The 26,029-nt window shown below is 48.5% G+C and overlaps 1 protein-coding gene across 1 annotated transcript in view; it reads left to right on the top strand.

Moving 5' to 3' along the window:
• Window positions 1-7,029: 7,029 nt before the first annotated feature.
• Stk32c (serine/threonine kinase 32C) overlaps window positions 7,030-26,029 on the top strand; it is a 79,503-nt gene continuing 60,503 nt past the window's right edge. Inside the window, exon 1 of the mRNA XM_028787149.1 lies at window positions 7,030-7,441. Within this exon, the coding sequence (XP_028642982.1) occupies window positions 7,177-7,441 (265 nt within the window). The 5' untranslated portion in view covers window positions 7,030-7,176. The remainder of the gene's footprint in view (window positions 7,442-26,029) is intronic.

The following is a 26,029-nucleotide window of genomic DNA, read 5'->3' as shown; positions in this document are numbered from 1 at the left end:
CCCAAGTGCTGGGATTAAAGGCGTGCGCCACTAGTCCGGCCAGTGGGGAAGTTTTTAATTACATGTTTTGCTTTTTTCTGTTTCTTCCCCCCCCTTTTTTGAGACAGAGGCTTCTTCTAAAAATATCATTACATTAGTTTATCTATTTTTATGAATGTGTGTGTGTGAGTGCGCAAATGCTTGCATATACGCACCACAGTATGTGTGGAAGTTGGAAATCAGTTGCAGGAGTTGGATCTCTTCTTTTCCTATGTGGATCCAGGAGAGTGAGCTCAGGTTGCTAGATTCAACATTGAACTGCTTACAATCGTATTGTTACATAACCAGGGTGGCTTTGAACCCACATGCCTCTACTTCTACAGTGCTGGTAAAATTCTAGCTGTGTGTACCACCACACACAGCTTAATCACACCACTTCTTTTACACATATGGGTTGTGTTACTGTACCTGAGAAAACATCATCTGAAAACCAGGTATAATGGTACATGCTTGTAATCCTAGCACTTGGGAGATGGAGGCAGGAGGACCAGGAGTTTAAAGTTATCCTTAGCCTCGTAGTAGATTGGAGGCTTGTGTGAGATTCTGTTTCAAGAAAGGGAAGAAAAAAAAAGGCGAGCTGGCTGGCTGGCTCCGTTGCTTCAGCCAGAGGAGCAGATAACGAGTGTGTGGTACAGCAAAGTGTCTCACCTCATGGCCAGAAAGCAGAAAGACATGCAGGAAGGGTCTGGACAACACACCTGGAGAAGTTCTGTGATCATCTTCCTCTAATAGGCCCTCATGGTCCATCCACGCTGGACTCAGGTGATTCACCCACAGACAACATGAGAATCCCTGTGATCCGCCAACGTTGGACCAAGCTTTCAATACCTGACCCTTTGGGAACGTTCACACTCAGTAATGTGGGCCTGCTCTACTTCCTATTCTGACAACTGTGTGATAACTACGGTTTTCAAATAATTTCTCCATTTATCACCTGAGTTGAGGAATGTATTGGAGGGAAACTTTCATAATATTTCTTTAATGTGTCTCCTTCAGGGTTTCTTCTGCTGACCCTTTCTTCGTTTCTGACATGGAAAATTTCCTTCTTATCCCGCAAGGCTAAAGTTCTTAATTTTATTGATTTATTTTTTAGATCTTTTCGTCTCTTTGCTTCAGTCTTTGTTGGTTTCAGTCTCTGTCTCTGTCTCTCTGTCTCTGTCTCTCTCTCTCTTTTGTGTGTGTGTGTGCGCACACACACACACACACACACACACACTCGTGCATGCCTGTCTTGGTGCATATATACTGCTAAGAGGACAGCTTTTGAGAGTCAGCTTCCCCTTCCACTGTGGGTTCTGGAATCAAGGTCAGGTCATCAGGCTTGAATATTGTCTTAGTTAGGATTCTACAGCTATGAACAGAAACCATGACCAAGGGCAGCTCTTATAGGAACAACATTTAATTAGGACTGGTTTACAGGTTCAGAGGCTCAGTTCATACCATCAAGGTGGGAGCATGGCAGCATCTAGATGATACAGGAGGAGCTGAGAACTCTGCATCTTGTTCTGAAGGCAAACAGGAGAAGACTGGCTTCCAGGCAGCTAGGATGAGGGTCTTAAAGACACACTTCCTCCAACAAGGAGGGCACACCTACTCCAACAAGGCCACAACTCCAAATAGTGCCACTCTCTGGGCCAAGCGTATTAAAACCACCACAAAGGTCAAGCACTTTTACCAGCTGAGGCATCCTGCCCACCCTTTGAGGTTTCTTAAAAAGACCAATGATTTTGTTTGTTTATTTTGATACCACTTGTAATATTCTGCTTCATAGATTTATGACAGGTTCTCTTTCTCTATCCTTTTTAAAATTTATTTTATGAATATGAGCACACTGTACCTTGTCTTTAGACTGTAGCTGTCCTTCAGAAACACCAGAAGAGGATATCGGATCCTATTACAGATGGTTGTAAGCCACCATATGGTTGCTGGGAATTGAACTCAGGACCTCTGGAAGAGCAGTCAAGTGCTTTTAACTGCTGAGCCATCTCTCCAGCCCTTTCCCTATCCTTTCATTCACATGATGTTTAAATTCTTCTTTGTTTGAAGTTCCTCTTCTTCCTCCTTTCTCCCTACTCATTTTTTTCTCCCTTGCTTGTAATTTCCCACTTCTGCTATATTGGCTTATAGAGTGATTTTTAAGTGTATAATATCTTCTTCACATTTATTTATTATCTTCTTTTCAACTGAGAACTAAAATTGTGTCTATTTATTAAGACATCCATACATTGTTGAGTGACATTCTTGTCTCGCCCTTGTCCACCCAATGGCCCTATGTGAGCTTTAAGATATTCTCTATTCCCCCACAGAGTTGATCCTTTAGTGGGCAGGGGCTAGATGCATATGCCCACTTGTCTGGAAGTAGCTTAATACAACCATAATGTAGGAGTGGCTGGAAAGGCATTTTGTGGGTGTGGCTGACTTTAAGCACAGCAAGTGGTCCTTGATAATCTAGAAGGGGCTTGTATAATGTTCTTAAAGAGATGGTTAGAGATGTGGCCTAGGAAGGGTTTTGGGATGGAAGGACAGGTGAGAACATTCCTAGAAATTGGAGGAAATGCTTCCCCATGGTAATGCAGCAGAGACCAGGAAGGAATAGTGTTCTGCTATTGGGTGAAAAGTCTAATGTGGAGTGAGAACCTTGGATGTAAAAGGTGAGATTTTCAAGTACAGTATAAAAGGTGCTGAACCTTTGTAAAAGTGGAGGGAAGAAAAGAAAGAGACAAACAAGCTCTGTTAAGTGAAGCAAGTTAGCACTTTATCACTTGGGAGCCTCCTGGCCTATCCAGGTCACAAAAGTTGCTCAAATTAGGAAATCCACTGGGGGAAAAATGCATCTAGATGGTTGCTGAGGTGATAAAACTGAATGAGGAGTGGAGATGGGTGTCCAGAGCACTCTTCTGATAGAACTAGGAGATTCTCGAGACCTTAAAGAATGTTCTGTCAGCAGAAATGCTGCCAGTTGGGGCTGGGATGGACAGATTTGGGACAGAGAGAGGGAAAGATGCTAGACTTCCACAACTCTGCAAGCAGAAGACAGGCTGGGATTGTTACACTGAAATGTGTGCTATGCTTCGAGACAGAAAAAGGACCTCTGGATCACCCAGAGCGGTTAGGGGTCTCTCCAGGCCAGGATAATGGAGCATGGAGTTCAGAGGAGTCTTGGGAGGCCTGTGCTTTTTCTACTAGGTTTCATCTTGCTTGGTCCTAGCGATTCCTTTACCTCATATTTCTTTCCTCAGGATGGAAGTTTCTGTCTTATACTTGTCTTACAGCCTGGAAGCAGATAGCCTGTTTTCTAGCTGCTGGGACTGCAAGTGGAGAGAGGTTTTGAGTATATCCAAGAGCCCCAGAAGAGCCTTAAACAAAGGGTAGCACATACATGTGCATGTGTTGAGCATGTGAGAACACACACACACACACACACACACACACACACACAGAGGCTTTCCCATCTTGTCAAACACGGTGGTATAAGTTTAGCCATTTCGTGAGACAGCAAAACCAGCATGTATTTCTTCATAATTTCATAGACAAAATTTATTCTTAACCACCAATCTTAGCAATCTCAATACAGGATTGTTTATTTCCTTTGTAATGGGGAGCATTTTCCCTCCTTTACTTCTAGGAAGGACTTCATACTTCCTCTTGGGCACATGTCCACATCCTTAGTGTCATTGTTTCTCTTTGGAGCCAGTGTAAGTAAAGTCAGGGTTACTTAATTGTGAGCACCTACCCAGTGATTCTAATAATGGATGGTGGCTTCCAGTGAAGAAATGGTTGAGCTAGGCTTGCTGAGCCCTAGCCTGTCCCGTCCCCTCAGTGCTGGCATTGCTACTGTGTAGCATCCCCCTTTGCCTTTGACATAAATGCTGGAGATTTAGCTTAGGTCCTCAGGCTTGTGCTGTGAGCGTGTTACTGACTGAATTATCTTCTCAGCCTCTGTAGCTAACGTTTTTTGGACAGCAGTTTACCCAGTATGACAGAAACTGCTGAAAGTGGAAATGTGTGGGGATGGAGGGGAGGGGTATGCGCCTGATTTAGATGAGGAGATTCGGGACTGAGCTGAAAATACCCAGGTATGATTTGGGACTTAGTGTTTATGTCGAGACTCTTGAAAATACTGGGGAGCTTGGGAACCCCCTACTAGTCTTCTAGCGCCCCTTTAATCATGGTTGGCTCAGACTCCAGACTCATTGGTGGGGAGCTAGATGCAGCATGCATCTGGGTATAGCCGTTCCTGTCTTTGTTCCAGTTACGAGCTCTTCATTAGCCTGGCTCTTACTGTCTGACCTCTGGATCTCTAGACTATGATCTACGGCTGGAAGGAAGGCTCTCCCAGTTTTCAGTCAGACGTTTTATCTCTGTGACAAATACCTGAATGTACTAGTTATCGTTAGCTCTAAACTTGACAGTCCATGAGAAGTGAACCTGAGTCGAGGGATTGCCCGGATTACACTAGCTTGCAGGCATGTGTGTAGAGGTTTGTCTTGATTGTTAACTGATACAGGAGGACACTAGACGGTGGTCCTAAGCTATATAAGAAAGCCAGGTAAGCATGCGCCTGTGCGTGAAGCACGCAGCATTCCCCAGTGCTTTCTGCTTCAAGTTCCTGCCCTGAATTCCCCAGAGGATGGACTGTGGTCTGTAAACTGGAAGAATCCTGTTCCTCTCCTAAGTTGCTTTTGGTCAGTGTCTTACCACAACACCAGACTGAAAGTAGGACAGTAGTGAGCAAAGCTGCTCACCCGTGAACAGGGAGCAGGGAAAGCATGTCTGTGCTGACAGCTTCTTCCTCTGCCCCCATTATGCCACCCAGGACTTCATCCTATGGGTCGGTGTGGCCCACGTTTGGGATTGACCTTTCCCGAATGCCAATCCTCTCCAGAAACACCAATTGGATATTTCTCAACCCAATCAAGTTGGCGTTTAACATTAACCATTTAATACCTGGACAATCAGTGGTATCAATGTTGCTGCCTCTTCTAATTCACTCTGTACTTATTTTTTGAGACAAGGTCTTTCACTAATCCAGGAACTCACTTATTCAGCTAGACTGGTTGGCCAGCAAGTCCAGGCAGGAATCTTCCTGTCCTTATCTTCCTAAGCTAGGACTGCAGGCTCATCCGGCCATGACTGGTTTTTCTGTGAGTGCTGGGAATGGAACTCGTGTTTATGTGTCAGGTAAGCACTTTACCAACCAAGCTATCCTCCCAGCCCCTCTCCCATCATTTTCTTGTCTATGACATTCTCTTCTTCCTTCTGTTCCCTGTACCATTCTCAGGAAGCAGGGGTGGGTGAGGAGGAAGGATATAACTCTGCATTTTATTTATTTCCTGACATTTTTAGAGGTCTGGAAGGGAAAGGTTGCCACTACTTGGGTCAAGGCCCTTGGGGAACTCTGATGTGCAAGGGTGGGTTGGCTAGCCTTCTCTCTCTCCCACACAATGGAAGCCTAGGACCTCCTCTGAGCAAGCCATGCAGCAGGTGTCAGTAGGCCTACGGGGTCATAATGGAGCACAGTGCAGAAACCTGCAGACCACTGCCAGGACTTATCTCACTGTCTCTGCCTTGGAGAGTTTACCTTGAGACTCCAAGGAGACCTGTGGTATTGAGGCTGACTTTCAGTTATGTTACACTGCAGATCCCGCCGCACCCTCTAAACAGTTGAAGCCCCCTGTGCTCTGTCCTGTGTCAGCAGATAGCTCCATCCATTATCTGGCCATGAAAAAAGGGCTCTTGTACAGCCAAAATTGGATGTAAAACAGTGGAGTTCTAGCTTCTAAAATGTTGGCCCAGGGAAGACCTAGGTCACCTGTACTTAGCTTTTTCCAGCCAAGCAGGTTGGGGGCCTTACTGAATTCCTAGGGCAGTAGGGATGGGTGAACCTGTGGTGGGTGATGGCTGCTGTAGAAATTATGTGAGGGAGGAACCTGCTGCCTTGTGATCACTCGCAATCAACATAGGGACAGAAGGAGGGTCACTCCAGGTCGTCCAGTGGTGGAGAGGAGGGCTATCTTTGTGACTAGGTTTTAGGGCAGGACTTAAGCAGGCAGGCAGAGACTTCCAAAAGTCAGACCACTGAGAAAATCAAAAAAGGTTCCCAGGATCAAGGCCTTAGATACTGGAAGGCCAAGCACCCCGGCCTTGTGAAGGAGCAGGACTGAGACAGAAAGGCTAAGCTGCACTCCAGGCTTCCCAATTGAGCAGTGAAGACCCTAGTGAGGACACAGGACCCTAGATGACTTGTGTCCCTCACCAGGTATTTGCTGCAAACCTGTACTAGGGGACTCTATTCGCTGCCCAATAAGCTATACAAAGAGAGGTCAGAGGAGCTAGACTAGGGTAAAGCACAACCAAGGTTTTGGACACGCGCATCTGTACGTATGTGCCCTCTTTGCAGCTAAGGGTCCTTATGTCCGTTCTGGGCGGGGCTTGCGTGCCAGACTCCGCCCTACTCCCATCCTCCTCAGGCGTCGAGATCCTGCGCCGCCTGTGGCCTCAGAGCGGGATAGCACCCTGCTGCCACCACACGGCAGCTTAGATACTTCTCGACCCCCATTACACGCACAGCGCAAAGCCGCGGCCTAAAGTTTGAGATTTCTAAGGATCGAGTAGCAGAAATCTCCAATCGACTTTTTCTATGAAGACAGCGGAGGATGGAAGGCCCAGGGGGATTCCCGATTGCTCGTCAGTCACAGCATTCCTGCAGGGCCCCCAAAGGTCTCCGCCGCCCTGTGAAGGAAAAAGTCCCCATTTCTGGTCTCTTGGGTACTTCAAGATAGGAGGAAGACGACTAGCATCTGTCCTCTCTTGCTTTTATCTCCGCTGCCTTTTCGGTGCGAGGGTCGAGCCTACGAGAACTAGACCCTTCTCCGCGGGTAGCCCACGCTGCGTGCAGCGCACGGAATCTAATACCAGCCCCGCCCTGGCCCCGCCCCGGTTCCGGACTCCACCCTGAGTCCACCCCTCCGGTCCCGCCCCGCTGCTCGCAATCGGCGGGCGGGTCGACTGCCCCAGCGAGTCAGAGCCGATACTAGAAACACGGCCGACGCTGTCGGCCCTTAGTGCTCTGCTCTCGCAGGGTCGGGCGCGGGCCATGTTCCGGGCTGTGGCCGCTGAGCATATCCAGGCCTGGCGATGAGGAGCGGCGCGGAGAGAAGGGGCAGCAGCGCCGCGGCGCCCCCCGGTTCGCCGCCTCCCGGTCGTGCGCGCCCTGCGGGCTCCGATGTGTCCCCCGCCCTGCCGCCGCCGGCATCCAGCCAGCCCCGGGCCCGGGACGCCGGCGATGCCCGCGCGCAGCCGCGCCCCCTGTTTCAGTGGAGCAAGTGGAAGAAGAGGATGTCTATGTCCTCCATATCGGCAGCCAGCGCGCGGAGGCCGGTGTTTGATGACAAGGAGGACGGTGAGTGAAACCGCCCACTGAGGACTCCCGGGGACAGCCGGGTACCCGGGCCTCTGGAGACCTCGTGCGCTGTCTCAGGGCAGACGCGGGGGTGGCATTTATCTGCGTTGGGACGCAGTCGCCACCTGGGTGGGACCGCTTCTTGGGGCGTCTGCGTTTCCAGGGAAACTATTGGACCACGACTGAAGTCCCCGTGGCGCGTCCTGTTTCCAGTGACAGCGCAGCGGGCAGATGAGGCTCTGGCCCGCCTTTCGAGGTGAGAGTGGTGATGGTGAAGGCTCCGGGCTCAGGCGCGACACCGCCCACTAATGCGCACCGCATGTTTTCATTTTCCTTTATGGGTGATGTGCAGGCTGCGTGATTACTTTTAATTCCAGGAGATTCCTGCTTGATGTGCACTTTGTGAAGTGAGGTGATGGCCCTACAGGTGGCACAGGGGCCTGGGCCCTTCAGTTTGAGGTGTTCCACCCTGCAAACCAGAACCTACGCCAGATTATGCTGCACCATCCATCCTTGCCTTTGTGCAAAGACCCGCCCTCGGGGAACTCGTGTTCTGTGAAATCTTTCTGCAGTGATAGCTGTTGACCTGTGGGACCTGTGTCTCTTGAATAGCAGCAGGGCAGTCTGGTAGCGAACTGGGGATGGGAGGTGCCAGACATCTGGCCCTGAAAGCACAGCAGCTGGAGCTGTGCTGGGTACAAGGACCTTTGACTTAGCCCCTGCTGTATGCAGCTTTGGAGGAGTTGGAATGGATTCTCATGTAACATATAGCCTTTCCCTTCAGATGCCATGCGAATAATTTTAAATGGTACAGCCATGACACATTTGATTTTTTTTGACATTTTCTTAAAATAGTTGAAATATGCATTTTCATTTGTCGGCAGCCTACAGAGATATGATGGATTTTTTATAATTTTAGAACGCAGTTCAGCATAGGATCCCAAGCTACTTATTTTCAATAAATAATTTAAGCAGCATTTAGGAAATTACAGTAATCAGAACTCAGGCCTGTGTTGGAGAGCGTGTGAGGCTACATGCTGGCATTCCTATTGAAAAGGGGGGGGGGATGAGGCCTGGCCAGTGAGTTCCAGGCCTCTGCTGAGTATGGTCAGCAGGGAAGGGGCATTCAGGCCCATCTGCATCAGGCATATTGTGCTCTGAGGTGCCCGGTCACTGTGCTCTGAACTTGGGGACAGCAGGACTCACATGTTATACTTTTGTTTTCAACATAAGTACTCAGAGTTAAAAAACAACCAGCCAACCAACCAACATACCAATAAAACTACCTGGTTGAAAGAAGGAGGAGAACAATAAATTGGTTTGTATTGGGTTTCTAGCTAAAAGATAAGAGGTCTGGGAAACACATTTGCTTTCAGTACTTGCTGGTGCCAGCTAAGGGCTGGCCACCCTTCCATGTCTCTGAATCATGTCTCCAAGGCAGCGGGGTGGAAACAGAAAGTGATGTAGCGCAGGGGCTGTGAGTGTTGGTCTAAGTCCACATCTTTCTTCTTCAGGGTGTGCTGCCTCAGAACTCAAGGGTTAGCCGAGGGCCATGGGAGCAAGGTCAGCTGTGGTGCTCTCTGTCACTTGAGAACATACCTCCTTACTTGCTATAGTAAAATGACAGAGGGTACTAACTGTTCTGGGCTTACATGAGGTGAGCTGCTGACGTAGCTCTCCAGGCCTTGTTTTGTATGATGTCACAGGCAGTGCTTATCCTTGGCTATGTGACCCTGGGTTGACATACCTCGAGCACTTAACTAGGTTTTGATGGGTTTCAGTGACCAAATAGGGTCCTGGGCCTGCAGCTGAGAATGCTCTTTGGGTGGGTAACCACTCTGTTCCTCTTGTCTGTGTCATTAGCAGGGCACAGAGTCATGGTGTAGTGTTTCCTTCCATTCAGTGCCTTGAATGAAGCTGTTAGGATTCATTTACGTAGAATGAGTGCAGTTGAGGCAGAAGAACACCCTTCAGAGAGGGAATAGGGCTTGGACTCCTGTGTTTCAGGGGGCACAAGTCACCCCCTTTTCCTGATGTAGTGGGGCCTAATAGGCAGCCGTGCTGTGCTGGTGACTTGCATGTACTGGAACTGTACAGTTGCCATGGTAATGTGAGACCTTCTGATGAATTTTTTTTAGGTTAAAACACCTAATTAATATATCAAATTTGCTCAGCAAAGGGGGGAAAAAAGAAGAAAATAAGAGGGCAGTTTAACAAAGTAGCAGGTAAATTGCAACTAAAGAGTATAGTTGTGCCAAATAAGATCTTAAATGGCCTGTGCTTCTGTTAGTCCTCCTGGAACCCAGCGTGCTGTTCCTCCCCGGCTGATATTTGGGGCAAGAGAAGAATTCCTTGCTCTTCGTTTTTTCAACCAAGGGCTCTGTTTCCTTTGCTCTATGCTCTGGCTTCTACTAGAAGAGCCCCCTATCATTGCCTTGGTACTCCTGTGATGCTGAGGGCTTCCCAGCACCTTCCCACTGTGGTAACCTGCTGAGACATTGGCTCATCTAGGGCTAGGGCTTGCCACCTCAGACCCACTGTGGTGTCCCCTTAACAGGAGGCAGTACCTGATAGCTGAGAAGGCTTGTTCCCATCCTGGACCCTGGATATGAGTGAGGGTGTCTTTCCAGGGTAGTAAGTTGGGGAGAACAGTGCAGGACAGGGACACAGACATTTAAAACACTGTTTTAAAAAGAAATAAAAAACATTTTTTTTCTAATCAGAAGTGCATTACAATGTATACATTTGAAAAAGAAGTTATACTTTATGCCAAAATGCATGTTCAGCATGGTGAGGTCCCCAGGTGAATGCTAACCCTCAGGCTTTCTTCCAGGGACGTAGGAACAGTCACATCTACAGCTGGGTAGAGACACCTTCCCCCCTTCTTTTGTACAGAAATGGGGCCACTTTCTACACACCATTTTGCTGTAACCTGCTTTTTTATCTATCAACATGTCACCAACATTGAAGAGGTCTGAAGCATCAGTTGGCTGCTAGATTCTTGTCAGCAGCTCTCTGCCTGGGTGGTGTATCACATTCAGTGGACACTCTTGAAGGACACCAAGCCCCTTCCTGGAAAAGCTGAGGTTCAGCTTGTGGAGGTAGACTGGCTGAGGGTGAGGTTCAGGCATCTCTTGTCTACATCCCTGTGACTCTGAGGAACAGTCCGCCCTTCCTTCCTATGTATAGATGTAATTGCTCTCTGTTTACTTAATTTCCAACTGGAGGACATTTTTGAAATATAAACTACATGGCCGTGAATGTCTGCATGCTCATCTCTGGCCCTGTCGCCTTGGGATGAATTTCTAGGAATGTCAGCTGTGTTACAACAGGTGTCCAGGACTGGATCACGTGGATGGAGATGGAGACTGAGAGAAAGCAGACTTGGGGCTGTCATACTGTGGCACACATGTGGAATTCTGAAGACAACTTGAGAGTGTTGGTTCCTTTCTGACATGTGGCTTCCAGGGATTAAACTAAAGTTGTCAGGTTTGGTAGTCAGTGCTTTTACCTGCTGACTCATCTCCCTGGCCCAGTTTTACTTTTTATATTGAGAATTCACCCACTGAGAATGATAACACCTTGTTCTCTGAGTTCCACATTTTCTTAGGTTGAACATGTTGAAGGTATTTGTAGACACAGATTTTTTAGTCTTCTTGTATGCTGCTTCAATCTCATTGCTGGGCTGTGACGAAGGCCTTTTTAACTGGTTCCACTTTACCTGGTTAATGCTGGCTGAAGAGACAGCTGGTTCAAACATTCATTTGCCAAGCATTGATCATAATCTGAGACAGGAGGATCATGAGTTTGAGACCAGGCTGGGCTATGTAGTGAGACTGTTTAAAAATCAGAAAGCAGACCAGCCAACCAAAGTCTGATCATCTTGAATATGGCGACTTTGCTGAGACCCTTGCTAGGTTTTGTAGCATTCTGGTGACTTTTGTTGGGTGTCCTGGGAGGTATGTCATGCCTCCTGCAGCCCATGGCTCTAGTTATACAGAGACACTTGCCTCTCTTTCATTAGTTATTACTCAGAGCTCAGAAAGCAGAGAGTAAGGTGCTGAGGCAGCTGGGCCCTACTCAGGCTCTTCTGTGTTTCAAAAGTGTTGTTTGGCCCAGTTTACTAAGAGACTTTGTCCAACCAGCTGTGGCCTTGAGGGGTGTGTGTGTGTGATGTATGCATGTGTGTATTGTGTTGTGTGTGGTGTGTGTATGTGTCAGGTATGTGTGTGGGGTGTGTGTGTGGGGTGTATGTATGTTTGAGTGTGTGGTATGTGTGTGGTATATGTGTGGGATGTGTGTGGTGTGTGCATGTGTGTGTTGTTGTTGTGTGTGTACGTGTGATATGTGTGTGGTGTGTATGTGTGGTGTGTATATGTGGTATGTGTGTGTGATATGTGTATGTGGTGTGTGTGGATGTGTAGTATGTGTGTGTGTGTGGCATGGGGGGTGGTATAGTATGTGGTGTGGGGTGTGTGTGGTGTATGCATGTATGTGGTGTGTATGTAGTATAGTGTGTGTGTGTGATGTGTGCATGTGTGTGGTGTGTGTGTGTGTTGGTGTGTGTTTGTGGTGGTCATGTATGTGTGCGCTGTGTGGTGTGTGTGGTGTCTGTGTAGTGTGAACATGTGGTGTGTGTGTTATGTGTGGTGTGTATTATGTGGTGTGTGTGGTATGTGTGTGGTGTATGTGTATGGTGTGTGGGATGTGTGGTGTATGCATGTGTGTGTGGTGTGTAGATCAGGGGACAGTCTTGGGTATTGCTATTCAGCCACTCTATACCTTTTGTTTGTTTTGTTTTTTGAGACAGAGTCTCTCACTATTCTGCAGCCTGCCAAGTAGGCTCTAGGATTCTCCTGTCTCTGCTTCCCCAGTGTTGATATTACAAGTGTGTGCCATCACATCTGACTTCTAGAATGTACGTTCAGGGGATTGAACTGACCATCATGCTTGAATGCTAAGTGTTCTACTGAGGAGCTGTCTCCCCAGCCCTTTGCCTCGAGCTCCATGGTAAGGGAGAGGAAGACTCTCATGTAGCTCAGGCCTGGGTTGTTGATGATTCTCTCTCAGCTTCGGAGAGGCTCTGGCATTCGGAAGCCTTTGGCTGCCGAGAATGATAATCTTCCCTGGTTGTATGCCCTGTTTGAATGGCCCCAGGTGTGGGTAGTAGGACGTATGTGCAGGTTTGGAAGGAGGGCATCTGATCCTGGCCAGTAGTTCCTGTCTTGGTCCCTGTGCCCCTGCCTCTCTGGATGTTTGCTCTTGAGTTCCCGAGTTCCAGGTACAGTATATAGATCCAGGAGGATTCTTGAATGGCCGTGAAGCCCAGTGCTTCTTTTCCTTCTGGCCAATGAGGCCCATCTAGAATGGACTTGGGACCTACCGCCAGGCATCTTTATGTAACAAATGTCATCTCTGTGTGTCTATCCATCTGGTTGTGCAGTTTACAATGCTAAAAATAAGCCAGCTTTTTGTTTAAAAATTTAGCCACCCAGTTTTCAGTTGAGAAGCAATGCAGATAACACTGAAAGTCATTTTTGTTCAGAGCTTCTCTCTGCTGGTGAGGACCACAGACATGCTGAGGGGGGTCCGACGGAGGCCAAGCTGTGTGAAAGCATTCTTTCCAAATAGTTGGATTGAAATAGCTCACATAGACTCCCAAAGTGTCATGAGTGCCTCTGTGCCCCCGGGGAAGGGACTTGAAGACATAGATTCTGGTTCAAGAGGGTCTAGAAGTCTAGCAGGTTTATTTCCAGCCAGCTCCCATGAAATGTTACTGGTCCATGGACGAAATTCAAATAGCAAGAACTTTGAGTATACAATGAGTATATAGTAGGTGTGTTGGCAGGAAGCTGGTAAGACCTCCGTACCTTGAGCCCTGATGAGCTATGAATGGTGAGGTGGATGTCTGCCTGGCTTTGCTGGCTTGACAGAAGACTCACCTGTAGCTGAGGCTGTTGTCACTTATAATTTTGCTGCCTGCCACTTGCTCCAACTGTCACTAGAACCCTGTAGTCACTGTGCTATGTGTTGCTTCCTCTTCCAGGCGCTTAGGCAGATCTTTTCTGTGTGTTACCAAAACTTGGCTGGCACACTGTGCCATTTGCTGGGCAACTCAACAGTTTGCCTCTAGGCATGGCTACTGAGGGATGGCTATCCTATTGATCACTGTGTCTTTGTTTTGCAGATGTAGCTACAGGAAGGATGTGTGTTCCCATCAGCTTCCATACCTGTGGGTGCTGAGAGGGCTGTCCATACTGCCAGTGGTCCTGATGCTGAGGGCTGAGGCTCTGTGGTCTCAGTTGCTTTTGTGGTTCATTTTAGCCAAAGGGCTGGGGCCTCCACCAGCGCCATTCTTCCACTCTAACTCGACTTCTCCTTTGCACTATGATGAGCTGTTTCGTGTGCTGGGTATTGCACCTCAGGTACTATCTACCTCTTACCTCTTGTTTGCTTTCGTCTGTGCCACAAGCTCCGCTGCAGTGAGTTATTGCTAACACGCTGGCAATGACAGGGGCCTGGTCTTCTCAGCTGTGTCCCTTGCATTGGGTATGGTGCTGTCTACCTGAGTGAGTGTGTCATTCTGTTCCCAGAGATCCAATGTGCCTTGCTCTTGCTGGAGTCAGGGCCAGTGCTCCCTTCCCACCCAAATCAGACAGAGACTCTGTGTGTGTAACACACAGAACACCTGACAAACACCACTTAAGAAGCATTTACCTGAGGGCTGGAGAGATGGCTCAGTGGTTAAGAGCACTGATTGCTCTTCTAAAGGTCCTGAGTTCAATCCCCAGCAACCACATGGTGGCTCACAACCATCTGTAATGAGATCTGATGCCCTCTTCTGGTGCATCTAAAAGCTACAGTGTACTCATCATATACATAAAAATAAATAAATAAAATCTTTTAGCCGGGCGGTGGTGGCGCACGCCTTTAATCCCAGCACTTGGGAGGCAGAGGCAGGCAGATTTCTGAGTTCGAGAGTTCGAGGCTAGCCTGGTCTACAGAGTGAGTTCCAGGACAGCCAGGGCTACACAGAGAAACCCTGTCTCAAAAAACCAAAAAAAAAAAAAAAGAAGAAGCATTTACCTGGCTCACAGTTTGAAGGCATAGTCCATGATAGCAGGAAAGACATGGCGGCAGGAGTGTGAGGTGGCTGGTCATACCATGTCTATAGTTAGGAAGCAGGAGGAGATGAACGCTGGTGCCCAGCTTTCTCCTCTTTATGCTGTGCAAGGACCTCAGCCTGTGGAATGGTAGTGCCAAGAGTCACCGTGGTTTTTCCCACCTCAGTTAACCAAAGGCAGAAACTCCCTCATAGACAAGGCCAGAAGCTTGTCTCTCAGGTAATTCCAGATCCTATTGAACTGTTGATATTAATCACCGTCCCACGTGTTGAATAATTATGGTGATCAAAGTTTAGGATAATATGGAGCAAACTGAAATTAATGCAATCTTGTTAGTTTTGAAAACCAGAGTGTCTGTGTCATTCCCACTGACTTGAAATCTGTTGTTTCAAAGAACCAAGGTGGTTACACAGGTCAGCACGGTTGGGAACCCGGCTCAGACCCAACACTTGCCAACTTGTTTGGGTCCAGCTCTGAGGCAGGAATTCTTCCTATCCCAGTTCCTCAAAATGTGACCTGGTAGTCCGCACTGGTCTCCAGCACGTTTCCTCCCATACTCTGGCCCGTGTGGATTGTGTGAAACCCTAGCTCGATGTTATTTCAGTTCTGAAGCCAAGGAGATGCTGTAGGTGGGAGGCAGTGTCGCCCCCAATTTATTAAAAATAGGAACAGGCACATTCCATTTTTCACAGCGATTTAAGAAGTTGACTTTGAAAAGGTTTCTGGGCTTTCAGAATTACCATGTGACTCTTCATGCTTCGAATGCGGAAGGCTTAGCTTATGACCACAGCAGTGTATGGAGTTCCTCTGAGTTCACTATGGGGGTCACTGGTACTTAACAGTATTTGTGTGTATGGCATTTTGTTGTTGTTTTTGACGTGAGGCCCTAAAGGTAGGAAAGGGCTTGTGGCAGCCTTGATTGCCATCTTCCTTCCTGGGCACCTCCACCTTTCCCTAGGTTCTGTGGTCACCATATCTAACCTTGGAGGTGCTACTTATGATAAGCCCCATGGCTCGAGACAGGATCTGCTGGCACTGTCTCTCAAGGCAGAGTCTCTTGATGCTCTGGGGACCATCATGTTGGTTGTCTTTTTTTTTATAAGGTACCCCAAAATATAGTGACTTAAATATTTTTTATTGTTTCTTGTGATTTCCTGGGGTCAGACATCAAGGTGGCTTCCTCACTCAGGGGTCAGATCATGAGAATTCCTGCTGCTGTTAGTGTGTTCGGATATCCGACTACTTAATGAGTCACCTCAAGACCTAGTGCCCTACTGATACACCATCCGGCAGTCCCCTCGAGTGGCCTTCACAACAGAGTTGCTCAGTTATCTTCTGAGACTTTGATCTGTCCCCTGGGGTGCTGTTCTCTGAAGGCGGAGGGGCTGTGGGATGTGCTTCTAAGCCTCAAGTATCCACCAAATGAACTTTCAGGGATGGTACCCTCTGAGGTCACACCACCTCAGCCTCATCACTCTAGAAGCTGGGAACTAAGGAACTGAGTATACACTACACAGGAGAGTCAGGGGTTGGGCTCGGCCTTCTGAAAGAAACACCCAAGAACCGGGGGACATATTTGAACTCAGTTGTCCTCATGGTCTCAGGCTTATCCCTTCTTGTCATCACTGAGGTGGGATATCAGAGCAGAAATGGAAGGCGGCAGGCTCCCTGAGGAGCAGGCTTGAAGGCAGAATCCCTTCTCCTGTATCTGCTGTGGAGGTTACTTCCAGGTTCCCCATGGACATAGGAAAGAAACTTCCCAGGGCTAAGGTCCTGCTTGGGGGTGGGCTAAGGTTGCTATGGATCAAGGCTGGCTGTTGGGAAAAGCTGAACAGGATAGGGAGTAGCTGGAACAGGCCAGAAGTGCCTTGGTCAGCACAGCTACCCACGGTGACCTTTCAGAGAGCCTTCCCAGTGATGCACACACCTCTCCTGGTGGTACAGACCCGAGCCACGCAGGATGCCTGTTCATCAGAGGCTACTCAGCACAACCAGAGCCCCCCAAACCAGCGCTCACACAGTACCTGAGGCACTAAGGCCTTTGGGGCAAGGTGTGTGTGTGTGTGTGTGTGTCTACTTATCAAGTAAGTGACTTTCTATGTTTGAAAAATGAGTCCAAAGAGTCAGGAGTGTGTGTGTGTGTGTGTGTGTGTGTGTGTGTGTGTGTGTGTGTGTGTGTAGGGTCACTGCTCAGCTGTGGCCCTGTCTCCATCTGGCTACGGGAACTTTTCTGGAAACTGTTTAGACTTTGGACTCAGTTCTGAGAGACCTCTGTAGGATCTGCCCATGTCTGTCCACAAGTTTCGTTATAGCCTCATTATTTTGCTTTTTCCTCCTGTTTATTTTTGTGTTTGTGTGTAGAGCACGTATGTGTTCATGTGGGTACGTGTGCACATGCCTGCGGAGGCCAGAGGTCAGTGTTGAGTGTCTTCTGAGGTGCTTCCTTTTGTTTTGTTTGTTTTTTGTTTTGTTTTGTTTTGTTTTTGAGATAGCTTCTCCCGCTCAGCTCAGCACTCATAAGCTGGCTAGACTGTCTGTCCAGCAAGCTTTGGGGACACACCCGACTCTGCCTGCTAAGTGCTAGGTTATACATGTACAGCACTGTGCCTTGCTTTGTATGTGTGGTCGGAGATCCAAACTCAGATCCTCGTGCTTTCGCTGCAGATACTTTCCTGGCTGCACTACCAATCCCTTCTCTTTCTTGTGTCTCTGGGGTCATGTTTTAGCTCCATAAGCAGAAAAGGGGTTTATAAAGCTCAATGGCAGAGAGAGGAAGCAGGGGGAAGTGGAACTAAGAGGAGAGAAGATGCAAGTGGCTTTAAGAGAGGCAGCAGGATCCCAGGCTCCTTGTGTCCCTCCTCTCCTCAGGCCCTTCCAGCAGTGCCAGGGTGTCCCCAGCCAGAGAGGCTGTGACTCAGGAGTTGGTTGGTGGTGCATGGATGGGATGGCTATTCTGAACACACAGGGCACAGTTGCTGAGAGGGTGACCCTAGGTGTCCTGAGCTGAGGTAGCACCTCAGAAGGGACAGCATGCAAATATGAGTGGGCCTTCAGTGACTGAGTTTTGACTTATCCCAGGAAGAAGAGGGTAAAGATTGCCACCCTGAACCTGGGCTTCGTACAGTTACCAATAGGCAAGGGTGGGGGTGGGGGTGGGGCAATCTAGGAGGAGCTATTCTGAATACAGAGGTGCCCCAGGCCCTGACCTCATTTTCCTATGTCACAGCCCATTTCCCAACCCCAAAGACCCCCCTGCCTTTCTTTGCCTAACTTGACCTCCCTGTTGACCCTTATGTTGCTTCCCAGGGCCATTGAAGCTGACCTATAGAGCCCTACTTCCATACAGTGATCAGGCACCTAAGGTCACCTGGGACATTGGCTTCCAGCTGCTGACCTAGCATGGTTATTAATAGTGTCCCCTTTCCCTTGTGACAGTGTCCTGGTTTGGGTGATAAATTATATAGATCCTCTACCGAACTGCCAGATACTCACCAGACAATCTCCCCCCATTTATAGCTTTTTCTTATGTAATGAGAGTGACAAGAAAAAAACTTAAGAAATCCGTTGTCTTATGTAACCAGCACTCATGCAGCAGCCATTTTCCTGTTTGTCATTTCTCTGTTACCCACACTTTAACATATACAACATGGATGTTTCATCTTAGCAACTTTTCTCCTAATACATTTATTTTAGAATATTTAGATTTGTAGGGTAGCCGGGGAGCCAGTAGAGGTCCTGTACACCTAACGCTTGTGTTCTTTCCTACTAAGATCTTATGTTGATGTGGTATATTGGTAGTCTGGTGTAATGGTACACACCTGCAATCTCAGCACTGGGAAGGCTGAAGCAGGAGGGTTGTGAGTTTAGGGCCAGCCTTAGCTACATGGTAGGACCCTTTTCTAAACAAAATGGAGGGTACGTCAGATCCAGTGACACAGTAGGGACACACCATTGGTGAACTGTGTCTCTGCCGTATTCAGATTTCTCTAGTCATCCCTTAATGTCTCCTCTCTCCCCATACCCCACCTGGACCCCAGATGAGATTCAGTGTTGTGTCTCCTTAGGCCTCTCGTGGTTGTGGCAAGATCTCTTGTCCTGTGTTCTTGATGGCAATTCACATGTTCTGTAGCATCCCCTCCCAGCCAATAGTCATTCCATCTTTCCCTGGGGATTAGTCATGGACTGCGGATTTGGGGAAGAAGACCTGAGAGGCAAAGGACCATTTGATGTGGTTTAATGAGAGCTCACACAGTCCACACCGTCCATGGTCACAACAGTTAGATGGCACAGCTAAGGCGCCCTGTGAGTCAGCTGTTTGTCACTGTAATGAAATACCTGACCCAGGCTTCTGAGACAGAGAAGGAGGTTGCAGGCTCAAAACCTAAAATTAGGCAGGAGGAAGAACCATTGTCTTGGCTCTGACGAGGATAGCAGTGAGCAGTTCTCTCTCTCTCTCTCTCTCTCTCTCTCTCTCTGTGTGTGTGTGTGTGTGTGTGTGTGTGTGTGTGTGTGTGTAGGGGGGGAGAGAAACAGAGAGAGACAGAGAAATACAGAGAGACAGAGAAATACCGAGAGACAGAGAGCACATCTGAGCGTGCACAAGCAGGTGAGCCGTGAGGGTTTTGTACAGAGAGGCTCACAGTCTCCTTCTTGAGAGGACTCCTGTTTCTGCATAGATGATTTGTCTCTTCTTCCATTATTTGGCTGTTCAGCCACTTGCATTACGTTGTACTTGCAGACATTTGTTTCATGGTATGGGATGTGATCCAGTTCTACCTAGTCTGCTGTTTGCATTGCTCCCCTGGCTCCGTTGGCATGCCTCATCAACATTTGTGGCAGCTTTTTGTTGAAAATGTTCTTACATCCTGGCACACACAATTCCAGGCCTAGCCTGCATGTTTCCTGACCCAGCCCTAGGGTCAGCCAAGTCTCCAAGGAACACGGGCTTCTGTTTTTAGAGGGATGTTGTAGAAGCTGCGATCGATGTACTGGGTGTGCTCCTTGCTTCTAGGGGGATTTAAAACCCAAGCCTGGTTGTATTGCCTGCTTATGACCCAGCTCTTCCCATTGCCTCACCTTTTCGGCTCATCCTGCTTTCTGTTCTCTCACTGCAGACTCTTTGTGCCAGTGTGGGCTCGTGCCTCACTTTGGTAAAGCGTCTGTCTATTGAAGCTGCACTTCTGTGTGTCCCGTGGGATGGGCAGCAGCCACTGCCATTGGTAGCTGCCCTGACTCTCTTAGTGGGGCTTTGCTAATCTCTGTAGCACACAAAAGACCCACAGAACACTCCGTGAAACTCTGATACCTAGGACCAGGATAAAACAAGACTTTTACATCTGAATGCCACCTGAAACATGCCTGTTTCATCCTAAACCATGAGATCCCGTCTGGGTTAACCTGAGCGAGAGCTGCTGCTTATCATCCTGGCTAACATCGGGACAGCGGCTGCTTTGCCAGACGCAGTTTCAGGAAGGTTCATAGTTCCTATGGAAGCATTATAAACATGCTCAACCATAAGGTTACCCCATATGCTAAGCACATCTAAGCCCTGGGACCTCATACCCTTTTGGAAGTAGAAGCTGCAATCACCTACCCAAAGCCCTAAACCTGTCTCCAGTCTTTTCTAACACCATCCTCCTGAGGCACCCTACATTCTCCATGGCGTGTGTCCCTCCCCCAGATGGCAATAAGCCTTAAATCTACCTTGTTCAACCACAGGCTACGTCTGACTACTCTGCTTAGAGTATTGAGCCTATAGTCCAGCAAGTATATCCCCACGTAGACATCCAACAAGATGTACATACATGTCTTTGTCCTCAGAGGCACCAATGGGAATGCCCATATGGCTCTGTGTGGGTACTAAGAGTTGGAACCAGATGACCTACATGTCACATTCTTGTGTGTTGATGCCACAGAACCCTTTCTCAATGGAACAGGAGACCCGCTGCACATGACAGTATGGTACCTCTCATAGCCATGCTGATGAGGAATGAAGCGAGGCATAGGGCTCCTGCTTCCAGGCTCCACCTTGAAGCTCAAGGGAGGGTTCTCAGACCTCCACCAGCAGCTGGGGCTTGTCTTTCACTGTCCATTCTCCATTTGACATCATTCTCTGTATATCCTGTAAGAGGTCCCAGATTCAGCATGGTCAAGAGTAAGCCCTGTGGTCAGGCTTGTTGGCTTGTGCCTATAATCCCAGCACTCAGGAAGCTAGGTCATGAAGATGGCCATGAGTTCAAGGCCAGTTTGGGCTGCTCTACCTCTAAACAAACAAACAAACAAACAAACCCAAAATTCTATAAATCCCACCCCAATCTGGCATCTCTGTTTTCTAAACTCTTCCTTACAGGTGCTTCTTATGCCTCCGTGACCCCTGCCTATCAGGTCATTCTTCAGTGGATCTCAGCTGCAGGCCCAGAACTGACTTCTAGGAAGGTCCAGGCCCAGTGGTCTCTCTATATTCTCCCTGTCCTGACAACTGTACCTGGAAGTTAGAGATGCCTCTAGACTCTCAGTCATCACCACCCCTGAGGGGAGGTAATCTGTAGGCACTCTGGAGAGAACCCTGGATCCAGGAATTTGGGGGGTGAAGGTGATGGTGGTGGTGAAGTATGAGCTGTCCAAGGAACCAGCTATAGGGTGGTGTGTGTGTGTGTGTGTGTGTGTGTGTGTCTGTCTGTCTGTCTGTCTGCCTGTTGTTCAAAAGGAATGCCTGGGGTTGCAAGACAGAATTATTATCTGGGGATTATGCAAATTTAGTTGGTGACTTCTCATGCCACAAGCTCCTGAGGGGGCATGAGGGTGAATCATGCATTTTTTGTGACCCTAGAGTAGAGCTTAACATGGTCACCCAGGTGGCATTCCACATGTGGTTACTGAGTGAATAAGCAATGTCTTGAGTTTCTCATGGTAAGGAAGATTTACTTGATCCTGTGTCCCCACTTCTTAGCACCTCCCACCTTCCCAACAGTACAAGACAGGACTTGTGCCTTAGCTCTTTAGCTGTCTTGTACAAGTCTCTTCCATGTGACTAAGGCTAAGAATGTTCAGTGTGCCGCCCACCTTTACTACAGGAGGATTGATACCCCTTCTTTTTTGTCCAGTGGCTGGCGTTGCACATTCCAGGACCCTTCTCATCCTTCGTGGCTGACCCCTCCCCCAGCTCCATGGCTCCATCAGGCTGGGCACCCTCCCTCTTCTCATTCCACTCATGTGATGGTGATCTCATGGCTTCAAATGTCGTCTATATGCCAGCATCTTTACATTTACATCCCCAGCTGGGGCCCGTCTCCCACGTCCCACACGCTCTGCCCAGCTTCTGACCTCAAGTCGTTCCCTGTATGTCTTAGAAAATGCCTCGCACACTTAGCATGGCCAAAGCCAAATGCTTCTTCTGCACCTCCCTGAGTCAGCTCCACCAGAAGCAATGGCTCCCATCATTCTCGTGCTGGGCCAGGCCTTTGACAGCTTGCTCTTCAGGGTCTCTCTTTCCCACATGTCCCTGAACCATCCTTTAGGATGTCCTCTTGACTCCATGTTCAGAAGAGTATGTCACAGCACGACCTTGTTTCCTCATGTGTTCTGAAAACCACCCTCAGCCAGGCTCTGGATGTGTCCCCAGGGGACTCTCCTGTGTTCCCAGGGAAGTAACCCCATCTTCCTGCTCTTGTCTGCTTGGTGGTTACCTGGCTTATCTGATAGTCAGGATGGTGGGACACACCTCAGTGACAATCCCCTCTGTCATTGCTCACAAGGATCACAGAATTTTCTTCTGTCTCTCATTCCAAGTCCACCTCCTTCCAGGGGGACAGCTTACCTTGTCTCTGTCACATTGGCCCAAGCAAAGGGTCAGAGGGGGACCAGTAGGGCTCTGGAAGGGTATCTTGTTGTCAAAGACCTTCCATGACCTGAGAGTAGCTAACAGTTTAGCAGCCAAAAAAGTCACAGTGGCAATCTCAGAGGTCAGCAGGGACAGTCACCATACCCAGGCCAAATGCTGGAGAATAGCCTCCACCTGCAGTCTCCTGCCTAGTGACACCTGCTTTTCCTTTTGCTTTTCAACACCACTGTCCACAGTACATCTCATGTGTCCTCAAGAAGGTGGCTCCTGGGGCACAGACCTCTGGGCAGCATTGAAGTATACTCAAGGGTTTGTTCTGTGTCATGTACAGGTTGATGGGGCTCCCATGCTGAGTGTGTCCCTGGGCCATCTCAACCTGGGCTGGGCCAGTCTCAACACTGTAGTTATCAGGGCTTGGTAACTCCATGGGTAAAGCTCCCTCCTGCACTGTGGGGTGTTGGCAGCATCTGGCCTCTGTCCGCTGCCACCAGTAGCAGCCTTCTCTGTGTTTGCAAGCTAGTTGCCACATATCCTGGTGAGCAGCTGTGCTGGCAAGTGAGAACCCTGAGATGTGCTACGTCTGCAGCTGCTGGGGACCGGTGCGGTTGCAGCCGTAGCTGAGTATGGCAGGTAGGTATTGATTGCAGAGCCTGGCTAGGGCTCACAGGCTCCATAGGCATCCTGGGCCAAAAGCACACTGGAGAGAGGTGGTTCTGAAGAGCCCGCAAGAAGCATTGGCCTCATGTGGATCACAGGGCCATGATAAGGATAAGCTCTCCCAGGGCTGTCTGAGACAGCTCGTCATTGCTGGCCTATTGGCTAACTATAATATTTGTTTCGATTGGAGGAAGAGTTCTAGAGAACCAGGCTATCACTGAGGTTCTGTGGGTTAGCCTGTGCATGCGTGAGTATGTAAAGGTGTGAATACATGCATGGGTGAAGCGTTCACTTGTGTAATGTAAGCATGAGAATGAATCCACAAGGGAGTATAGGCAGGTGTGTTCATGTACGTGCATGGTGGTGTGAGAGTGAGCATTCATAGTATCTGAGTGTGCACATGTGAACTGTGGCAGTGTGTCTTCAGAGAACCTTGCCTACTATATTGTACCAGGGTTTGCAGGCCAGGGTTAGGCTGGGGTTCCTGGGCTCGGATTCTGGCCCCCTGGACCATCAGAAGTATAGATACCTGGCACAAGTGTCTGTGGTGGATCTTGCTAGCCAAAGCAGTCTTGACATGTGTCATCTTTAAGAACTGGCTGGAGCATCAGAGTACTGTATTTGCTGGGACCTGAGACCCAAGCCAAGAAGTGCTGTCCCAGTAGTAGCTAAGAGAGCCTTTGAGTCTAGGGAGTATCCTCCCAAGCTGGGGAGGGGAAGAGAGGCCAGCGAGCAGCCTTATGTGAGCCTCACCTCAGGAGCTCTGCCTCCTGCCTTCCTTGCAGGTGTTTGTGAGGCATGTGGGAGGTAGACACCCCCTGATACACAGACATACATGCTTCTTTAGGCTGCCTGAAGTGTAGCCCAGCCATAGGTGTTTATATTTGAGAGCAGATGGTATACGTGTAGCACTAACCCCAGGCTAGTGAGGGGACTTCTGGGAGGTCCAAAGCCTACTCCTATCAGCAATGGGGTGATGATCTGTGACTCTGCCCATTCTCACCTGAGGACCTGTTCCTCAGATGGTACTGAGTCTTAGCTTCACTCAGAACAGCTTAACCATAAACTTACTAAAGACTGACAAGAGAGGTGTCTTGTCCAAAGGAACCTTGGGTCTTTGGAAGGCAGAGCCTGCCTCTTCACAAGAATGATACACATCCTAAGGCCCCATATGTGCAGTCTGGGAGTGAACATATCTTGGACTGAGAGAGAGACCATAGGGTTCAGTGGCCACCCAGAGCCAGGTGGTTTCTTCAGGGCTTTGGTCTTGTCTGTGGTGGTGTCTGGTGGACTCTACTATGGTGTAATCTCCAGAAATCTTTGCCCAAACAAACGCAGATTCCTTCAAATTACACTCTAGTACCCCAGAGAGCTCAGCCTGCTCCTCACAGACTGAGCTAATTGGAAAGTTCAGAAGTTTCTGTTAATTACACTTGCCGTCTAGCAGGCTCTTCTCTCACTGGTGCACTTGCTCTCTTGGCTGTCTTCCTGCTATACAGCGAGTTGCAAGTGAGTCATCTGGAGAAAACTGAAAAGCAGCCAGGTGAGCTGGATGAGGCAGAAGTTCTCTTCCAGGTCTGCTGGTGCCTTACCCATGCTGACTTTCTTGGGTGTCCTGGGTGGATGTCACTTTGTTATCTCTGTGTGTGGTGTCCTGAGTGAATGTCTGAATGGATGTCTCTAGACTGATGACCCTACGTGTTATATCCTTCATGATTCCCTATGTGTGGCACTTCTGGGCATTCCTAGGCAAAGAGTCGGAGCCATGAGCCCTCATGGCATCAGTACCTAATGCCTCAGGCTGTGATCAAGAGAGTGGTGCTTCAGGCATCATCCACAGGACTTCCAGAGGCTTTTGGTTTCTGAAGGTCTTCTGGGAGTATCACGAGTGTCAGTTCAGATGGTCCAGCCATGGGATCTAGACTTCCTGTTTAAAGTGGCATCTCTTATGAGCCAACTGAACCCTCCTACACACCACCAGTGGACAGACACTCTTCCAAGAACAACTTGAGGCAAGAACTCACTTCTATATCAGGTTGAGAAAGCTGTGAAGTCAGGGGCCAGGTTATGTTCACTCAGAACTTCACTCCACTTTGCACAGTAGGTGTCTGGGGCACACCGGTTAACTAAGGTGGGCTGGAAATAAGATGGACAATTGATATGGAAGAACTTAGACCAGGTACTCTGGGAGTTGGACCTGTGAAAGTTAGTGAGTGTCATGGAATACACGGTGTAGTCTGCTGTTAGTAGAAGATCACACAGTGATCCCGAGAATGATGTTTCTTCTGTGGCATTGGCAGACATTTCCAGAGGTAAAGAGCCAAGAACTCTGGCTTTAGGAACCTCCAACTTCTTGATGACTAACAATATTGACTATTCCTTTATGTGCTTATTGGTTGCTATGATGGACCAAATGTCTGTATCCCCTCCCCCACATTCATAAGTTGCAATCCTAGATCTTGAGATAACAGTGTTAATAGGTCTGGTATTTGGGAGGTGACTAGATCACATGAGTGGTTCCCTCCTGATGGAATTAGTGTGTCTTTATCTATCACATGAGGGTGTGGAAGAGGATGGATATGACCCAAAAAGTGGATCTTCAGAAGCCTTGACATCTTCTAGACTTGACTTTGTGTTTCTAGACTCCAGAACTGTGGGAAAGAAGAGTAGTAATGCTTAACCCAGTCGATGCTCATTTGTTGATAGCCTGGACTTAGAGTGTAATTTTATGAAGTGTATGTTCAAATCTTCTGCAGTGTGTGTGTGTGTGTGAATATTGAATCATAGGATCTTCTTAAATTCATATTCTAGTTCCTGGATGGATATATATGCAGATTCTGTCTCCTGGGCTATTACTCACTTCTTCGTTCTTCCAGAATGACCTCTTGATGAACACTCTCTTTTTCCCTCCCTCCCTCCCTCCTTTCCTTTTTTCTTTTCCTCCTTCCCTCCCTCCCTCCCTCCCTC

Source organism: Grammomys surdaster, unplaced genomic scaffold, assembly GCF_004785775.1.
Source record: "Grammomys surdaster isolate TR1022 unplaced genomic scaffold, NIH_TR_1.0 125612, whole genome shotgun sequence".
Taxonomy (NCBI): domain Eukaryota; kingdom Metazoa; phylum Chordata; class Mammalia; order Rodentia; family Muridae; genus Grammomys; species Grammomys surdaster.
Note: the sequence above shows the minus strand (reverse complement) of the source record. Positions and strands in the feature narration are given on the sequence as shown.